At 35.1% G+C, this 21414-nt stretch overlaps 1 protein-coding gene across 6 annotated transcripts in view; it reads left to right on the forward strand.

The window, feature by feature from the left end:
- The window catches only part of LOC135215867 (cilia- and flagella-associated protein 418-like), a gene marked incomplete at its 5' end in the record, with an annotated part of 39869 nt that extends 25444 nt beyond the window's left edge, over positions 1-14425 (forward strand). For 2 of the 6 annotated variants that reach the window (XM_064250837.1, XM_064250856.1), the window contains 1 exon segment: positions 14347-14417. Coding sequence is in view for 3 of the 6 variants with exons in the window: in XM_064250856.1 (XP_064106926.1) it covers positions 14347-14366 (20 nt within the window). 6 annotated transcript variants of the gene reach the window in all.
- Positions 14426-21414: the final 6989 nt, after the last annotated feature.

A 21414-nucleotide genomic window follows, 5' to 3' on the forward strand; every position in this document is an offset into this window, starting at 1 on the left:
AAACAATAACCTTTCCTCCTCCCTCTCCCCTCCTCTCCATCTTCCATACACTAACAAGTGTTTCCATGAAGGTAAGAGTGATGTTAAATGTTTATTTATTCATTTCATTAGTCATTTATATTTATTTCTCATTGTTTTTTTGTATGTAAACTGTTTATTCCCTATAAAATGTATTTTAAAAAAAAATTTTGGGGGGGTCCGGAACGCATTAATTGTATTTACGTTATGCCTTATGGGAATTATTGTTTTGGATTTCGTGGAAGGTTCTGAAACGGATTATGTACAAAAACCGAGGTTCCACTGTAATTCCATAAATAAAAATCAAATACATTTTTATTTATCCATCACGCAGTGGAGAAAAGGTGTTAAGAAAGTATGCCACTAACTTGAAACAGCAAGTATGTGGCTAAAAAAAAAATATTGATGAGCAGACTGCAAAACTATTTTGAGGCAAAAGCAACACCTGAAACTGACAGAATCACACATGTACTTCATTTAATTTACTGTGTTTATGAATATAGTAGTTGTAATTTTTAAACCCAGATTTGATAATATACAAAAGAAATATCTCCCTGAATTAAGTTTCATTCTGCAACCGAAGACATTGATGATGTCAGTAAAATGCAGTCAGGTGATGATTTTAAGAATGTAAACAAAACCAGAATGCAAATAGCACATGATCACTCTGTAATATGATATTAGAAAAAGCATTAAAGTAAAAAAAAAGTTACTGAATCTTTATTCTTAGTAAATTTAAGTAAATATTTTTCAATAAATATGCTAAAAATTTGTTACTGATTTTATTTCTTATCTGTTTTGATATTATGTGAGCAGTAATTATAATTTTACAAAATAAAATAAAATTATTTATTAGAAAAACATATATAAGTCAGTAAAATTTAGGATTGTCTTGTAAAAGAGGCTGCATAAGCGGTTGTAAGTAGTATTGGCCAACCTCAAAGTTTACCCGGCCTGTGGAGCTGCATGTCGATATATTTACCGGTCCAGTAAGGGTTAAAATGATATCATTTCCAATACGTACAACTATTATTCAGCTTTTGGAAATCGATATTTTGGTATAACAACCTAACAAGAGCAATAGTTTCTCCCTCTCTCTCTCTCTCTCTCTCTGTGCATTTCATCATCGACTGCTTTACTTATGATGAATTTCCATCCTCACTAAAAAATGCCGTTTTTTAGAATTTTGGATAGAGGATTGTCAACCTGTACCAATGTAAACAACCAAATCAAGAAGCAGCTGATTGCAACATTATTTACTGTAGACAAGTTGTTAAAACTTGCCAATTCTCAATTGGGGCTTCCATAAATAAAAATTATATACATTTTTGTTCATCCTTCATAAATTAAACCTGCCAGTTATAGCTGATGCTGAATAAAACGAATAAAGGGCAGGATGTAAAATGTTTTGGAATAGGCAAAAGTAATGTCCTGAACTGGCAAAATCACACTTCCACTTTTACAATGCATGTACATAGTCATGTGCATGTTTTAAACTCAAATTTGTTAATTTCAAGGAAAAGTATCTCTGAAGTATGTTTCTTTTAGCAAATAGTGATAATGAATTTGTCAGTAGTGCAAAGACCTCTGGTGGTCGTGTTAGTTTTCAATCAGCCTAGATTTTTAGAGCATAAACTATCAAATGCAATTGGCGTACGATGACAATGTTTATATTCTGTAATACGTACAGTAACAGTATGATAACAATACATGCAAACTGTAATTGGATGCAGCAAGAAAAATATACTTTTAAGTCATCATTATTATAAACAGTTACAATGCTTAATCTTTCCAAATGATTACTTTTCTCCAAAAAATATATAGGTTTTTAGAGGTTTTCGGTTTGTAGAATTACAGATAAGAGATCGTAAACCTATACTATAGATATTTTGCTGTGTTTACATTAATATTTTGAAATTAGTAAATCACTGTTAAAGCACTTTTGGGATGTATATTCTTTAGAGTAACAGTTGTAAAAGGGTAATGTAAGATGACTTTGGGTGTTTTGCAATGATGGTTTTGGGTGTATTTTTGTTTGAAATTATTAAATTGTTTTATTATGATAAATTAAGGTATATTTTTGTCTGAACCATTAAATTAAGCAGTGAACTATTAAAATAGGCAGTTATAAGCATTTTAGTTTAAGGTGTAGAGGATATAAATATATACATTATAGCAAAACCATGTATTCACATATACGTATATACAACGATATATCGGAGTTCCTTGAATGTCAGTGTAATCTCGGATGCTTTTATCCGTTAACTCAGTGAGCTACCGTAGTTGATGATGAGCCTATGTGATCCAATCCCAATATGTACAGACTGTAGAGTAACACTGACAGTTAAGTCAATGTCCAAAATATTAATAAAATATCAAGCTTTAGAAACAAATCAGATCAAGAAATTTTGTTATATTCTCCATCATTTTCAATTAAGCCAAATATAGAATTTTTAAGGAGCTGTAATTTAATAAATAAAATCTAAACTTTATCATTAATAAAGACAAATCCCTTGAGCCAGCCGTGTGAGTGCTAACTAAATTAGTTCAGTGGTCTAGTTAAACTATTTAATAATAATAATATGAAAAACAAGGCCATAAACCTAATACCAACCAAATGTCAGGCATGATTCAGTAGCAAAAGCCCTCCATTGGAGCCTGTGTAAGAAACACCAGCTAGTTTACAGTAATAAGTGGTACGAACTCCAACCTGAGAGAGTGATAGAAAACGATTAGGCAAAGATTCTCTGGGATTATGATATCAGAACAGACAGGGTGATACATGCCAATAGCCCAGTCTTGACGCCGATTGAAAGTGTCACTCATTGATGTTACACTACCATGGGGCACTAGAGTAGATGAGAAAAAAATTATAAGTAAGGCCTGAAAATAGAAATAAGAAGGATATGGGATATGGTAGTGGAAATTGTACCCATAATCATAGGAACACTATGCATGATCCCAAGATCCCCGGAAAGGAACTTTGAAAAACTAGATGCTGAAGTAGTTCCAGAACTCATGCAGAAGAATGTGCTATTAGAAACAGTGCGCATAGTAAGAAAAGTGATGGATGGATTCCTAAGGAGGCAGGATGCAACCAGGAACCCCACACTATAGTAACCACCCAGTCGAATAGGATGACTGCGATAGACCAAATAAAACAAATGAAAAATAATAATAACTCTCCATACAAAGAAGCCCATGAAAATATGTTGCTAAACGACACAATATGGTAAGCATCACTGACACTTTGCCTCCACATGATATGTTGTCAATAAGTTGTTTGGGTTTGTTCAGTCACACTCACATTAACAACACTCCTTTTATTCTCAAGAATCTTTTCAATCATGAGCATTGTGCATTAAAATCTTGACACAAGGTTTGTGAGTTGAATGAAGTATATAGTCTACAACTGTGTTGTATGTTCATGATTGCTTTAAAATAACATTCATTTTTAAACATATGAAAATTTTTAAGATTATCCCAAACTCTTTCTCCCATACTTTAGCAAAAGTACACAGAATAAGTGTGCTACCCTCTTGCTTGGCTCCTGTATGACCTCTGGATCATTTACTTGTGTAAGGGATTCAAATGTGACAGGACCTGCTATATGATACCTCCAGGTATCATGACCATCTACATGCACGTGATTGTGCTGCATCTTGAATGGTTTCTAGTTCTACAAGAGCCCCTGATGTGCATGTAGCTTCTACTAGCTTGGCTTGGCTTTTGCCACTCATAAAGAGTTCTACAGGAGGAATGACTTCAGTTTAGAAATACATTTGGTTCAAGAGTCATGCTCAGCTTTTGGCTCAACAGTTGCCTTCCTATTTACCTTGGGCAGAACCCAGTGGGCATTCAGTCAGAGAGTCCGTCACCGTCAGAACCCATTAGGCCAAATAGGAGCAACACTTTCATAAGGACACTCGAGTTCGTTCATGATCTAGGAGAGGCAATGCCATTTGGTGGTTATCCAGCAAGGCCTCAGAAGTAGCAGTTTTGTAAGAAGAGGCATTGGCATTCATTGCATGGGACTCCAAAATCTCGGATAACAGCCTTTTACCAGCCCAAAGGTAACTGATTCAGTAAAATGTGGAGTGAAGAAGGCATTGATCTGATTGAATTCACCATACCTTTAATTACCAACTTCCTGTTTCTAGCAGGAAGTTATACAAAAGTACCTCTTGTAGATATTAAAACTTTGGCTCAGCATTGATTCTACAGTTGATTTAAATAAACTTGTCTAGCACTTCAAAAAGGAGGATCCTTTTGGGTCCCTGAAACCTCCTAATTGGGAGGCTTTTATGCAGGACCAAACACTGGATGTGGTCTTACTGTAAGATTCATACATGGTCTATGCTAGATGTTGGTCGCTGGTAGACACTGTCATTTGCAAGCAACTTACCAGCAAAGACTAGAATAAACTGTAGCTGAAACCATTCCACAGTCTTCACAATGCCTGTATTATCTTCCTTCCGGAGTGAAAAAGAGCACTTTTTGCTCTGTTCAGTGATGGTTATCAGGCTTTGCCAATGGAGGACCTGAGACTTGAGAGGCAACAATTCAAAATTAATCCTTTGTGCAAGGTGAAGGAAGAACTATGGCACCTATTGTCCAAAAGAAGTTGTTTTGAGAACCTTTAGAAGCGTAACAAATGGCACAGTAGAACAGGAAAGAAACAAAATCATAGCACTCTTTGCTTCTTTTGTCTGTAAATATACAGCAAGTGGATTTGTCTCTAATTGAATTTGCAAGTACTTGGCAGCTCCAGGCTATCTTTACTACTGCTTATTGAGTCATTTCTCACAATTGCTGGACTTAAATTTTTTGGGACTAGTTGTCGTAGTTGTGTGAGGCTTGATTTTCTCTCTTCATAGTTTGTTTCAATGCAACATCAAGAGATTGAGACTCCTTGGCTATAGTATATGTACTTCGTCTCATTGGTATTAAGTATAGTATGTACTTTCCAATATGAAAGACTCTTACCTGATACGAATACTTTGCCTTACATATCATTCGATTTGACCATCCTCCTATGAATTCAACAGGTACAATGTGCAAACAATTCAAGCATATATATGTATATTATTAAGGATGTGGTAAAATTGCTTTAGTATAACACAAAACAAGTTTTATCTTGAAAACCCATTAATCATTTAGTGCCCACCTTCAAATCCCACACACCTTGCTGCCTCACGTATATAATATATGTGGAAAGTAAAGGTCTTGAGACATACCTAAGGATGCAGATAGTGCTTGTATATTGAAAGGACCTTCTGTCTGGCAGGAAAGACTACGTATTCTGAGAATGTTCAAAACATGAATATTAGGTACGTATTTATATGAATGATTGGCTTCTTTTTTTTTGTTATAGAAGCTGTGTTTAATATTTGTGATTATCCGTCCACTTAGTCTTTCATGGTTACCTATCTTTTAAAGTCATGTCATATCCATCCACTTAGTCTTTCACGGTTATGTTTCTATTCATGTATATCCATCCACTTAGTCTTTGATCTTTCACGGTTATGTTTCTATTCATACATATCCATCCACTTAGTCTTTGATCTTTCACAGTTATCTTTCTAGTCATGCATATCCATCCACTTAGTCTTTGATCTTTCACGGTTATGTTTCTATTCATACATATCCATCCACTTGGTCTTTGATCTTTCTCGGTTATCTTTCTAGTCATGTATATCCATCCACTTAGTCTTTGATGGGTATCGTTCTAGTCATGTCATACAAGATTATCAGTCCATAATAGCCCATTATATAAATATCATATGTATTAGTACCTGATTGAGGTCATGCAGTTTTTTGCATTGTAAATCTAGATAAACTTATTTATGGATGGTGATTAACAGTTAGTGAATATTACAGGTTGCCCATTTTGGTTTTTCATTTTTTCATTTCATTTTATTTTTCTTCCAGTTGATTCTTAGTATCTTGTGCTGTGGGGAAATGGCATTAACATGATAAATTATTTAAGCAAAATATATGACATAATACATACCCGTATTATATTTCAGTCATTGCAAGTGCTGACCCGTATCAAATGACTTGTTAAATATGAAATGCTCTGATAGTTGGATGTCTTATAAAATTAGGGTGAAAGGTATTGGTTTTATTTAAGGGATATTGACTAACTTGAGGTCAAGGACCTCTTTAATCCTGTGGGTTGCGAGTGGTAGCTCAGGCTGTCCTGATTTTGAAATGACATCTATAAAGATTGTTTATTCATTACAGAACATATGAGTTCCTCTTTAAAACTCAGTTTCTACCATTTATATGATAAAAAATTATGCTTTCTTCATAGAAAACAATTTTCAATAAGGTAACATATATGTATATATTACTTTAGCAAACTTTTGTAAGGAAAACTGGGGCATTTTTGTGATGAATATTCATTCTACAGATTAAAGGATAATACTGCAAAATATCTTTTCAAATTGAAGAGGCAGTTGTATGATTATTAGTAAAGAGCAGTTTAATCAGAACTTATTATTAGTAGAACGTTTATTGATGATGAACAATAGAAACCAAAAGCTTCCAAACCAAGTGCAGAAAGAAGACAGGTGAAATATGAGCTTCCCTGGATAGTGGAACAGTAATTTATGTTATGATTGCCAATATTTTTGAGAAAAATAATTTTTCTGAAGTGATGTATGGTACATACTACATACATATAAAAATTGCACCCAATTTCCTGAAAGGCACATTTCTCAATTTTTACGACAAGTATACCGTCCGTAACTAATCAATGTTGCTAATTCGTTCAAATTTTTGGGGGTATTATGAATGAGTAATAGAGCATATATTAAAACATATTTTGTTTTTACCATGTTGAGAGTAATAAAGGATCAAAAAGAATGTTTGTGGGAAAACAACAGCTTAAGTAGAATGCCTTGTATATGATAAAGAGACAGTATAGGTGTGAAGTATTGCATTATGGTGATGACCTCTACAGACACAGTCCCCAGTTACCGGCGGACTCTGTTAATGACGATCTGGTTTTATGGGGCTTGTCAAGTGCCATAAAATAAGCGATTTATGGTGTCATAATGGACCAGGTTTCTGTTATCGGCACTGTAAGGTGCCGATAATAGAGTTATGCCACCATAACACACCTAACAGAGGCGCCATAAACCGAAACTTGGCGCCATACATCACCGAGTTTCGGTGAATGGCTGTTTTCGCTTATCAGCACCCTGCTGAGAATCGAACCCCCACTTATAACCAGGGACTGGCTGTACAAATATAAATACCAATTATGCTGATATATTATGATACATTCATTACATTCTGTGACTTCTGTGTAATTTCGCTCATGTTGGAGCAGATACGATTTAGTCTCATCTTATAATTATTCCATCTCATTCATGATGTTTAGCACGTCGTTGCCCCTCATTATCATTCATATTTCGTATTAAGAAAATTAAAATTATCTATTTTACAATAACGCCTGTTCTACGAAACTATGAATCATAATTGGCCTTACTCTCTGCAAACAGTTCCTAGTTTCACCAGTTTGGTTTATCTTGAACAGCTCACATTCCACTAGTCTGGAAGGTTGATATAGCATTCTTCCTTACTAACCACCAAACCAAAATATTAAGCAGAAGTCATGGGAGAGGTCACAGGCTCGGTTGATGATCTCCATGAAGTAAGTGTCATTCTAGGGGGGATGCATGCAAAACTTCTGCAGTATCATCATTTATTCTTCAACACATAAAACACTGTCTTTGCATATATTAAATCTACCTGTTTTAGCAGTCCAAGGATTACCGGTGATTGAGAATTGTTAGGAAGTTCCAAAGGGCAAGGCATTGGAGACTACAGAGGGTGCACTAGTAGAAGGGTAAACAAGTAATGGAAGATGACCTGAAGGGCAGGAATGAGAAGTATCACTTGAAAGCACAACAGGAAAGGATAAAGTTGTTTTACAGTCATGAATGTTAAAGATAGAGCAGGTCTTAGGATGAGAAGCCTTTAAAGGAAGAAGAAATGACATAAAGGTGACTGGAATCACAGTGATGTGAATGAGAGTGGTGGCCAGTGTGGTGTAGACTCCTGGTTTTTTTATCCCAGTAATTTCATTCCCAGTATTTTGCGGTCCGGTTTATTTAAGGAAGAATATTTTTTTAAATAGCCAAGAGCAGTTACCATATTTAGGAAATGGAAATTACATAAATTGATAGTTTAGTAAGTTAAAGGCTGACTTTACATATTTTTAAATTCAAGTACGTAGTGTATGAGTAACATTTAGCAGTTGCATCTGAGCTCCTGGCAGTATAAAGCCATTTTTAATAACCATGTCTTGCACCATTCAGAGCGTTTGTGGAGGAAAGAAACTTGTAGATGACTTGAATTACATTTATGAAAGGCAGAAAACAAATGCTGAAGGATCAAAAATTTATTGGAGGTGAGAAATGAAGTTACAAAACACGCCTGTTAATGTATGTAAGCGTGCTTTGTTACTCTTCACTTCACACTTCTAATTTTTGATACATCAGCATTTGTTTTCTACCTTTCATGAATGTATTTTAAGTCATATACAAGTTTCTTTCCTCCATGGATGCTCTGAATGGTACAGGACATGGTTACGAAATATGTATTTATACTGCCAGGAGCTTGGATGCAGCCGCTAAATGTTATTGATATACTATAGTACTTGTATTAAAAAAAATAGCATGTAATGTAAGCCTTCAGTTTACCAAACAATCAAATTATGTCATTTCCATTTCCTAAGCTTTTTAAAAAAAAATGCTTTTTGAATAAGCTAGTACTTGTGTATTTTTGGGTGTCAAATTACTGGGTGTTAACGAAACCAGACTTCAGTTTACCACGAGTCAAAATACCTGGAGTGAAATTACCAGGATCAAAGTTCTGGTAGTCAAACTACCTAGAACCATGAGAATAGTGAGGTATACTGCATATAAGGACAGCTTCACTTACTCAAATTACTTATAGAGCAGCAATGTGAGTCATGGCTGCATTTGGGTAATGAGAGAAATTGTTTTTGGTCCTTTTCAGCAAAAGACATTCCAGTGCCCTTGTGCTTGAAAGCATTTTTAGTAACAGACTATTTCTTTGGCCTTGTCATAGGAGGTATTTTCAGCCATGACATTGGACATATGTCTGAGACCTGTTCAGAAACAGACCATTCCATCACCCCTTTGTTTGGATGCCTTTTCAGCAACAGTCTATTACATTGGCCTTTTGTTTGGAGGCTTTTTCAGCAACAAGCTATACCAATGGCCTAGTGTTAGGACGTCTTTAGAGCAACAGACCATGACATTGTCCCACATGTATGGGGAACTGTTGAGCAACAGACCATTCCAGTAACCTTGTGCTCAGAGGCCTTCTCAACAACAGACCATATAACATTGCCTCGTGTATCGAGGTATTTTTAGTGACAGACTCTACCTGTAGCCTTGTATTTGGAGGTTTTTTTTAATCAACAAGCTATCATGGCCAGACATTGGCTTCATGTTTGGAGGCATTTTCAGTAAAACTCCATTTCATTGGCCTCATGGTTTTGGGGTCTTTGACCTTGTTGCAGGTTTTTTTTTCAACAGGCCATTCTGTTGGCCTTGTGTTTTGAGGTAATTTCAGGAACTGGTCATTCTGATTGCTTGGAGTCTGAAGGTATTTAAAAAAAAAACTGTGATTGATTCGATTTTTGGAGGCATTTTCAACAGTGACAATTTAGGCTGCAAATTCCTAAGGGTGTTTTCAACAGTAGGCTACCTCATTGACCATGTGTTGGGAGGCATTTTTGTCAACAGCATTTTATTGGCCAAATATTGTTAGGCATTTTTGAACAACAGACCTTTCCATTGGCCATATGTTTTGAGATTTTTCCAATACAGACCATTCACTGCCATTATGTTCAGAGGTATTAACATTAACAGTCCTTGACATTGGTTGTGTCAGAAATAATTTTCAAAAATTTTTGGGAGCATTTTCAATGACACCTTAGTGTCTAAAGCTTAGAGACATTTTCATCATCAGGGTGTCTCTTTAAGGACAATGTGTTGGGTAACCGATTTTCACCATCAGCATGCATTTGTAGGTCCTATATGTGTGGAGGCATTTTTTAACAGCAGGCCATTCAAGTGCCTCTGTTCTTGGAGTCTTTTTAGCAGCAGGCCAGTCAGTACCATTGTGTCGGAGGATCATTTTATTAACAGGCCATTCTTGTGGCATAATACTATGTAGAGGTTTCTACAGCAACAAACCATTCAGTGGCCTTGTGTTTTCAGGTCTTTTCTTCAACATGCCATTCCATTGACCATATACTTGTAGATCTCTCCAGTGATTGATCATTCCATTTGTCTTATGTATTTTTTTGAGTTTGTACTTGCTTGTGTGATGCATATGTGTTATTCCATAGACTTGAATTTTATTCATGGGCAGCTTGAGCATCCATCTATTATGTAATTCCATAATTGATTTTTATGGTTTATATAATTATTGTGTTTCTTGTCATATTTTGCAAAACTTTAATTGTATTTTTAATTCTTAGTCCAAATGGTTCCTCCTTTACTTAAGAAATTATGTATTGGTTGAATCTAAAGTCAAAAGAAGTATAGGTAGTCCTCAGTTTATGGAGGGGGTTCCTTTCCTGATGGCGTGCTGTAAGCCGAAAATTGGCGTAATGGGAACATCATAATTATAATGGGAATAAATAACGCTTATGGCGCTGTTACAGCACTCTAAAACAGTTATGGCACTGTAAACGGGGTAACGGTGCCAAAAAAATCAGGTTAAAGACACTGTGAGCCAAGCGCCATAGAGTCAGAATGGCAAACTGGTTTTATGGTGCTCCTCTAGTGCCATAAAATTGGCAATTTATGGCGCCATAAGGTTCCGATAATAAGAGTTATGGTGCCATAAAATACCAAAAAGAGGTGCCATTAACCGGTTATTTGCACCATTAACCGAAACTTGGCACCATACATGCCATAAATCACCAGTTTCAGTTAATGGTGGTTTTTGTTAATCAGCATCACGCTAAGAACACAACCCCCACTGATAAAAGAGGACTGCCTGTATATACTGGATGCTAGGCCTAAAATCTTTCTCTTATGTGAAAGTTTTTTTTATATTTGCCCTTCTGGTTTTCCCAAATCCAGAAATAGTCCATTATGATGATGAGGTTTGTGCTTAACAACAATTCTAGGTGAGCCTTGAAACTGATTGCTGATATGGCCTCCTATTTATATGAACATGGTATATCAGTGTCTGTAATAGACCATTTTCATGAATTTAGGAATCTTATAGGTAACTCCTCATGTTGTATAAGACCATTTTGTGTCTTGTTCAGTATCAATTCTTCTTTTCTTCCAACCATTTACTGCTTGGTTATATTGTTCTTAAATATCTCATATGATTTTTCTAAGTGTTTTATGCAGTATCTTTGTGTTTAGGATTCAGTGATTCAGAATACTTTTCCTACAAAGTTTCCTCTTTGTATTTCATGTTAGATATAAGCTCAAATTTCAGGCTGAGAAGGGTTGTATGTTTTATAAATTATGAAATCAAACCCAGCAGTCATCGTCGTACATGCTGCTCTAACATATATAAACATTTGAAACTATTGAAAAAACCATTGAATTTAAATCAAAATAAAACTGTATTACATTTTAATATGATCATGTGTAGTCAGTCAATTCTCCTTGTAATAGTGCAGGCAGCCCTGGTTATCGGCAGGGGTTCCATTCCTGGGGGCTTGATGGTAAGAGAAGGATAAAACTATCGTTAGTAATATTATAATCATTTAAATGTGTACAGCCATAAACAAATGAACGAAAACAATTGTTTTGCCACGAACAACCGAATCGAATAACAACAGCTGTTTTGTTTGGACTTCAGCTGTACAATAGTAGTTATGTTACAAATGACATTAACTAAGTAAAATAGGATGATATATTTTTACACAATTACTAATACCTTTATATGCTAAGAGAAAATATCAGCAAGGAAATATATTTGCTGAATTTATGCTGCAGTTATAGCTGAATCTGAGAAAACAATGTTCACACTGCTAATAACTCTAAATTATCGTACATCAGCAAAATGGATGAAACTAGAGAAAAAGTTATTTTAATAAAAAAATATTGAACAGGAAAAGAACACATTTTAATGTTGCTTTCACGCCGAGATAAATCCGTAAAGCTTGTACGCATTATTACAAAATAGGGTGAGAATAGCAAATGGAATCTGTTAATTTTTTTTACACAAAAAAATATGCTCCCAATACCATTTATTAAAAAAAATAACAAATTTAGTTCAAAACAAGATGTATTTAAGTCATATTTTCACTTAAAAACACTTCATATAATGAAAAATAACCTTGTACCATATAATTAGTGTTTCTAGAGATTTATTTACGCAAACTAGAAGCATAAAAATCACTGAATTGAGTTAAATCAGAAATAAACTTACTTCTCAGATGATTTTTCCAATAAAAAAAAAAGATGATCACTTTGTATAATCAATAGTAGTAATATGAGACTAAATACAGTATTATTGGATACAGTGAAAGTAAAGCATAAATTTAAAAGATACATGAAAAAGATGCATATTCGTTATGTGTGTCATCATGAGGGTCTCACGCGCTTAAGCTGCCAATAACCAGGCAATGGCGCTGTCAACCCCAGTTATAGATACATATATTCAACAAGCTCCAGAAAACAAATCGCCGATACGGGGGTGGAGTTGAGGGGCTGCCTGTATTGAATTGTTCTGTCTCAGTGTTTATTTTATATTTCTGAAATGTATGTAGAAGAGTTAATGGAGTAAGGTCTGTAACAAGTATTTGTCGAGTTGTTGTCAAATATAATAAAAAAGAATCATTATGTGCTCTGAAAACCAGTATTGTTTGTGAATAGGCAGGGTAGATCTCTGTCACTTTCAGTGCAATCATATCACACAATGTATAAGGTGTATGGCTGTTGAGATACAGTTATTTTTTGTGAGTTATTAGATGTAATTTTATTATGTAATACCATAACACTAACTTTTTTCTTACATGCCTATAATAACAGAGGACATAATAAACCTTTTTGGTCCTGTGTTATGCTCGCAGTTGTAATTTGTGCAATATTACTTTTCACTAGATTTACCATATGTGCTTACTTTTCCAGCACTGTTTCTGAATCATAAGTGTAAATTACATTTGTATGAGCACTTTTGGGGTGAATGGCACACCTTTTGCTAATTTTTAGCTTGCATTGAGAGTGAAAATTTTCAGATGCCTTGGTAGTTAATGCATCAGATATATGGTAATATCTTATTATAAACTCTTCCAGCCAAAACAGTTATGCATCGCTATAAAGATAATGAAATTTTCAGACAGTCAGCTACCGGAGGTAATCTGGTTGATACATGCAAAGCTGGCTCCCTAGATACATTTATTAATATCAAGCTTGAAGTACTTGTGCATGCAGTGTACATCAGTGCAAAAGTTCTCCACCTTAAATACCTTTTTATCACAGGCTCATCAGAATTGTATGTAACACTATTTTGAATGAGTCGCTTATTATGCAGAAAGAGATAGTGACAGTGACCACAACTGGCTGTTTGGTTTGAAATTCATGGTTTGATAAGGGGTAAGTATGCATTTTTTTTCAAGTATTTTGATTGCTGACATTATCCCATTGGATGTAATACTGCCATGTATGTTTTAGCACAGACTACATATATACTACAACTAGCTTAGAAAATGACTTAATGCATCTGGCATTGTTTCTGTTGCTGCATGATTTATTATCTGTATATTATTATTTATTATGTAGATGTGGTGAGCTAAAAATAAATGGCTTAAGTTTAGTTTGTTACACTTTATAACCTTATTAACTTTCTTGAAAGAAAATTCCTTTTGCATCTTGAAGATACAAAGGAATCCAGTACAGTATTGTTTACACAATAATACATATCTTGGGTACATTTGTAAAACCTAGGATGTACTCGTTCATTGTTGATGTGTGAACTTAGTAGACATTCATATCCACCATGAATTAAGTTTTTCTTGAAATAATTTATTATAAGAATGACTTTAATTGGAGACATTCAGTGCAGTATTGGCAATTATTATAATGGGACTACTTGTAGACGTCCGTTCGTAATATACATTTTAAGTTTCATTTCTCTTTTCATAATTTTCATTTATTGACTAGACTGGAAAACTGTGGAAGCTTGAAAATGTTTACTTTTACAAATACCAGTGTTTGAAAGTTCTTCTAAATGGCATTCACAGCAAAACTTCATACTGTATTTCTTTCCTGTGTCTAACCCCCCTTATTATTATTACGTCCTTTTCAGCAGCTGGTGGGACCGATTAGTTGGGAGTTACTGGTACACAACAGATGTAGGATACCTCTCACAATATTATTGTTTGACAGGAGCTTTGACACTTGATCATTCAGCTTTTTGGGGAGAGTGTTTTAGTTCCATCATATTTAAGTAATGCCAACAACAAACCATACAATAGATTTGTAAAACAAATTTTCAGTTAACTGTTACATGACCCCTGCTGAAACTGGAGGATGTCTGGACCATTTTCATATACTGTGTAACTTCTTAAATTCATCAAATGTCACTTTTTGCCAGAGCAACTCTTCAAGATGTTTTACCTTGTCTCCCAAATCAGGATTCTGGACCACAGTTGAAACTTAAATTCATACAATAGTTTTAATTGACACTTAGGTTTTGGCTCTTACTAAATGCATTCTTGGGCTCCTGTTCATGATTGGTAGCCACAGAAAAAAATATAAACTAACTAGCAGGTAGTACAGTACAAGTAGGTTTATTTACTTAAGCATAGTCAGAAACACTTTTGTAGCAATCATGATGTTTTCTTATCTCTCCTCACTACTGGTCATTGAAGAAAAGCAACAAATGACCAATCAAAACCTTTACACCATTCTGAAGTAGGTAGAAAGAATGCACTCAGACTTTTCACCCTAGCAGCTTTGTAGGGACTCATAAGAAAACAAAACTGAAGATAGGCCTCATTTGGTGGCAAAGACTATATCTGAATATTGCTTGCACTACACATACCACCTTTGCTTTTAGAGGTTTAGGGACATCTTTGAGGTAAATCATACAGAAAAAAAACCTGTAATTATTCAGCAATGTTATGTGTATGCCCTAAATTCAGTAATTCAATTATCCATAGATACCACAACCCTCCTATGTCTCTCACGAAATGAGAAATTGGTTGGGCTGTGGAAACCCAACGATCAAGATAAATGTTGCTTCATGAATGGTTTTATGTTAGGTTAACTGGGTCTGGTTTTGTATCAATACTTTTCAGGTAGGGAGTATGGTTTGTTGTGGGTATAACCTCCAGGAATTGGAGCATGGCCCAGTTAATTTTCCCTCCAAGATGCTGCTTGATATTTGTGCCAAAAATAAACCATTTCTTGATACTCAAAGTAACATTTTTGTCCAAAAACAAAAGTGTTTTAGAAACACATTGCAGTACATATACCTTTTTGAGACAGTAGTTCACTACTACTATTCACCTATATGTGATAATGAGGCCTTGTGGAATAGCTTGTAAGCAATTGATCAGCTACAGTGACCAAAAAACTCACAAGTAGGACAGATGGCACATCATTGCTTGGCCTTCTGTATGCAGGTAGCAAAGAGTGAGATTTCCATTAGTTATCCATTGATTTATGGAATTGAATGGAGAGGGACAGATCTTTACAGCCAAGTTAAACTTGCTCTACCATTTGTCAGTCATGCTTAAATAGGGAAATGTGAGTATATATATGCTCAATATCCAAGATTATTAATTGTTCATATGTGCTTTTTAAACTGCAGACAAAATTAGAAAACCCAATGAAAATTTTACAGTCCCTTTTTTAAATGAATTAGTTTATAGATCCAGGTAAATGAGTAACTTGTCTTTTCCACCAAAATGTCATTTGAAGTAGTAAAATGTTATATTTTTTAACAGTTTTCTTATGATTGTATATGTATTCATTCAGATGAACCAGTTTTGGCCAACCTTTTTTTTTTTTTTACAATAATTCTACTGCCAACCTTCAGCAACTGTCATAAATAACAAGAATGGGAGACTGGTAAGCATAAAATGTCCTTGTCATTACCATTTTGATATTGAGAATCTGCATGGGATATATCAACTGATACTATTCAAGTTCCTGTTCTTTTTTATACTAGTAATTGATACATGTATTTATTATGGGTAGTATAACTTCATCTTAACAGTTGTATACAGGTAGTTTGATCAGAACATACATCTGGGAGCATTTCTTCACAGAAATTTAGTGTTACCTTATAAAAAACAAGAAAATTGATAACTCAAGTGAAAATAATCAATGAATCCATTAGACCGTAAAATGTCATTGTGGGTACACCTATGTATTTAAACATCAAGGAATGTATAGTGAAGTGTGTAGTAACCGAATGAAGAAATCATCCTTTTTAGTTTAGAAACTACCTCTATAAATGGTAAGAGTATTGATTGAAATATATCCATCTCAGAAGCAAATTGGTTGTTTTGTTACTACCTGAAATTTAATGAAAAAAGTATAGTTGATCTGCATTGCACCAAAACCACATCAAAAAGTTAATGTCCCCATGGAAAGTATCCATGAGAAAGCAGTTAATTTTTTTCCCATTGTGTTCTGATTTTTTTTCTTTGCAGTCTACTAAAAAATAAACTATTCTGTCTCGCAAAAATGAATGAATATTTCATTGGATGTTTGCCCAGTTTTGACAGAATATTTATGCTTTTTTATTCCTACTTCCAAGTTCTTGCTAGATTGATTGACATAAAAGAGGGTCAGTCCATGCATGGAATTTTATATATTATGTTGTTGCTTTCTGTGAGGCCATTTTTTATTAACATTCCTTTTAGTGTGTTATTATTGAAGAAAACGAGGTTGACCTTAAAAGATTTTCACAATGATTTTATGGTTTCAAAACCGTTAAAATAAGGCAAGCTGAGAATGTTCTTGGTAGTTTCTTTCTGCATGTTACGTACACTTAAAACTTTATGTGGGCTTTATTATAGCAAATATCTAATAATATGTAAAGGATAACATAAATCTGCCCCTATTTTTCTCATGTATTCAATTTCTTGGTCAAAATATTGGGGACTGACAATGTGCAATGCTCCTAAAACATAGAAGGAAAAATCGATGTTAAGTTTACTTTAGAATTGGAAAAAGACAATTGACTCCCTTTCTTAGATGTTGTGATAGAGAGAGAAACATATCAATGTAAATTCACTTTTTATAAGAAACCAACCAACAACATAATTTATGTGCATTGCACATTGCCAGTCGCCAATACATATTTGGGTCAAGAAATTTAATACATAAGAAAAATTGGGACAGCTTTATGTTATCCTTCACATGGGTATATTATATATCTGCTATAATAAAGCCCACAAAAAGTTTTATAGTGTAAGTAACATGGAGAAAGAAATTTCTAAGAACATTCTCAGCTTGCCTTATTTTAACGGTTTTGAAACCATAAAATCATTGTTAAAATCTATAATAACACACTAAAAGGAATGTTAATAAAAAATGGCCCCACAGAAAGCAACAACATGATATATAAAATTCCATGAATGGACTGCCCCTCTTTTTATGTCGGTCACTCTAGCAAGGGCTTAGAAGTAAGAATCAAACAGCATAAATATTCAGTCAAAAACTGGGCAGGCATCCAATCATAATTGTAAACAACTGGGGGGGGGGGGGGGGGGACGTGCCCTGGGCGCCGACAACAGGGGCCCACCATAATGAGCTTAGGGAGCAATAATTTATGCAGCTCACAGGGAGCTGAGAGAGAAAAAAGTATTTTGTATCACCAATACATAATTATATATATATATATATAGATATATATATATATATATATATATATATATTTCATATGGGCGTTTATTTAATGCAACGTTTCGGGGACCAGCCCCATTATCAAGCTGAAAATTACAATAATAAAATAAAATTAAAATGATTACTCATCTAAAAAACATACAATTACAATACTTAAAGCATATTAAAAGAACACCAACTAAACGCAAGTACCATTTCCAGTAGAGGAAGGAAGACGAGTGACTAAAAAAAAAAAAAACAAAACACGAAGGCATCTCTGTTGTTTACGCCAGGTACAGAGGGGTGGAGGCAGTTTGGTTGTTCAGTTTTGGAACAATCGTCTTTATAAAGAGCGATTCGAAGACCGCTAGCTGCTGCGGAGAAGACGCTTTTGAAAGGACCTTAAAGTTTTTATATTCAATATTGACTCTGCATTTCTTTGTGTGGTCACGGACGCTGGAAAATTCAGATGATAATTTGACTCCAGTACGGAAACTCAACCCCCTATGCAATCTATTCGGACCTTAAGAAGTCTTCTTGAGGCTCCGATATTTTCCTAGATCACATCTAGGACAAGTATATAAATAGACAATATTAGATGCCATGAGAGGGTTTAACTTGTCTTTATATTTAAAAATTGATCCAATTGTCGATGGGTTTGTTGGGATCAGCTGAAATTTTATATCCGGACAATAAGTTCTAATCTGTTGCATTTTGACATAGAATTTAGAATTGATTAAAAAAGGAACACTGGCATAGAACGGCATCTTAGGTACAGTTTGAATAGCATTCTTCTTCTTCTTCTTCTTCCTAGCTTAAACCCATTTTTATATGGGGTCGCCATTACGAATGAGTCGTCTCCATCGATTTCTGTCTTGTGCCTCGTTCTCATTTATACCTTTCAATTCCATATCTTTCCCTTACACAATCACGCCATCTCTTTCTTGGTCTTCCCTTCTTCCTTCTACCCTTGCACTTCCATTTCCATCGTATGTCTTCCAACATAACGTTCCTCCCTTCGTAACAGGTGTCCATACCATCGAAGCCTTCCTTCCTGTATTTTCTTCGATATTTCAGCTACCTTTTGTGATTCCTCTTATATACTCATTTCTAATCCTATCTTAGCCCTTGTTACTCCCGACATCCATCTCAAACATTCTCATTTCTGCTACATCCATCTTTTTCTCCTCTGTTTTCCTCATACTTGCCGTTTCTGTTCCATATAACATTGCTGGTCTGACCACCGTCCTATGGAACTTTCCTTTCAATTTCAGAGGGACCTTCTTGTCACAGAGTACCCCTGATGCAGACCTCCAGTTATTCCATCCTGCCTGAATTCGGTGTCTCACCTCTTGTCCATGCTTCCGCTATCCTCTAATACGGACCCTAAGTACTTGAACTTCTGTACTTTCTTTATTTCTTCCCCACCCAATCTTATGCTACTTCCACCGTCCTCAGTAATACTAGAACACATATATTCGGTTTTTGATCTGCTTATTCTCATTCCTCTCTCCTCAAGTGCTGCTCTCCACCTCTCCAACCTCCCCTCCAACTCCTCCTTCCCCTCTGAACACAACACAATGTCATCCGCGTATAATATGCACCATGGCACTGCTTCTCTAACATCCCTGGTCATTACATCCATCACGATGTTGAAGATGAATGGGCTAAGTGCTGACCCCTGGTGTAATCCAACTCCTATCTCAAATCCATCCGTCTCACCAACACTACTCCTCACTCTAGTGATACACATTCCTGTACATCTCCTGAATAATTCTGACATACTTTTCCGGCACCATCTTCTCCCTCAAACATCTCCATATTTCTTGCCTTGGCACTCTGTTCATAGGCCTTTTCAAGGTCTATGAATACCAGATGCAGGTCTCGTTGTTTTTCTTCTGAATTTCTCCATTAGCTGCCTTATGCAAAATATTCCATCCGTTGTGCTGCTTCCCTTCATAAATCCTAACTGTTCCTTCCCTATTCTAACTTCCTCTCTCAGCCTGCTATCTATGATTCTTTCCAAAATCTTCAACGTGTGAGACATTAGTTTTATACCTCTATAATTATTTACTGCATTCCTGGACATCACCTTTACCTTTAAATATGGGTATCAATATGCTTTCCCGCACCTTCTGGTATCTTTTCCTGTTCGAATATTTTTACCATCAGATCATACAAGATGTCTACCCCCCTTCCTCTCCTAAGGCTTTCCAAACTTCGACTGGGATTAAGTCAGGTCCTGTTGCCTTCCCATTTCTCATTCTTTTTAAGGCTCGTATCACTTCATCCCTAGATATCCCCATTACCATTCCCATGTTTGCTTGTCCATCCTCTCTTACAAGTTTGAATAGCATTGCTAAGGTAAAAGTTTCATATTCATAAATTTGTGAAGGCATTTATAAAATAAACTACTGGGATAACAGTTATCAGTAAAAATATTTTCTTTAAAAAGGTGACCTCATTGTGGAATTCAGACCATCCAGAAGAAAGGGGAAAAGCCCTCCCTGTGGGAAAGAGTAAAAAGAGAGTTTATCTTAAAATTGAAATTAACAGAAACTAAAGAAATTTGTACCCTAAACCTGTGAAAACGTCTTCTTTCTGAAAATCGACGTGTAAAATCCTGAATTATTACGAGACACTTCTATATCCAAAAAATTTGCAATTTTGTTATCTTTCTCGTAGTCAATTGTGAATTTTATATTCGGCGTGGGCCAGAAATTAGCATTGTTGTAAAAAATAAGTCGGCTCTATATTTATCTTTAAATAAGATAAAAGTGTCGTCGACATAACGACAGTAAAATAACGGGTGATAAGCCAGAGGGCAGTTGTCCAGCAACCGCTCCTCTAACTCACACATAAAAATATTAGCCAGCACCGGGCCAAGGGGACTTCCCATTGCCATGCCGTCAGCCTGCACATAAGCTTTACCATTAAAAATAAAGGCAGTGTCCTGCACCGCCAAGGTTAAAAGTTTCTTAAAATTGTCGTAATTAAAACCGTGAAATAGTGTCTCATTATCAGTAAAAATCTTATTTAAAATGATCTGTATAGTTTCTTCCACAGGAACTATACAGGTCTGAGTCCTGACATAAAATCAAAATCCTTTCTTTAAAACTCAAGCGAATTTTTCAAAGTATAGCTATTCGAAGAAGAATTCAGTTAACAATGGTACCAAGTATTTTGCCAGTTTGTAATTCGGGCGGGGGTATCAATATGATGTCAGGATAGGTCTTATGGGATACCCTCTTTATGTATTTTTGGCAGACCATACATAGTACCGTAAGAAACCTCCAGTACTTAATAAATCTTCGATATGTATCATTATTAATAACTTTTCTGGTCAAATAAGGATCTTAGAAACCTGTTAATCTTGTCTTCTGACCTGAAAATAGTAGAGAAATCAGGTTCACCTAGGAAACGGAATTTAGAATTGTCTTCAAGTATAGTTTCAACTTTTTGGATATAATCCGTCTTGTTAGGTATAACAACACCTTTATCTTTATCTGGCCTGATATGATAAGATTTTCTTGTT

This window comes from Macrobrachium nipponense, chromosome 19, assembly GCF_015104395.2.
Source record: "Macrobrachium nipponense isolate FS-2020 chromosome 19, ASM1510439v2, whole genome shotgun sequence".
Taxonomy (NCBI): Eukaryota; Metazoa; Arthropoda; class Malacostraca; order Decapoda; family Palaemonidae; genus Macrobrachium; species Macrobrachium nipponense.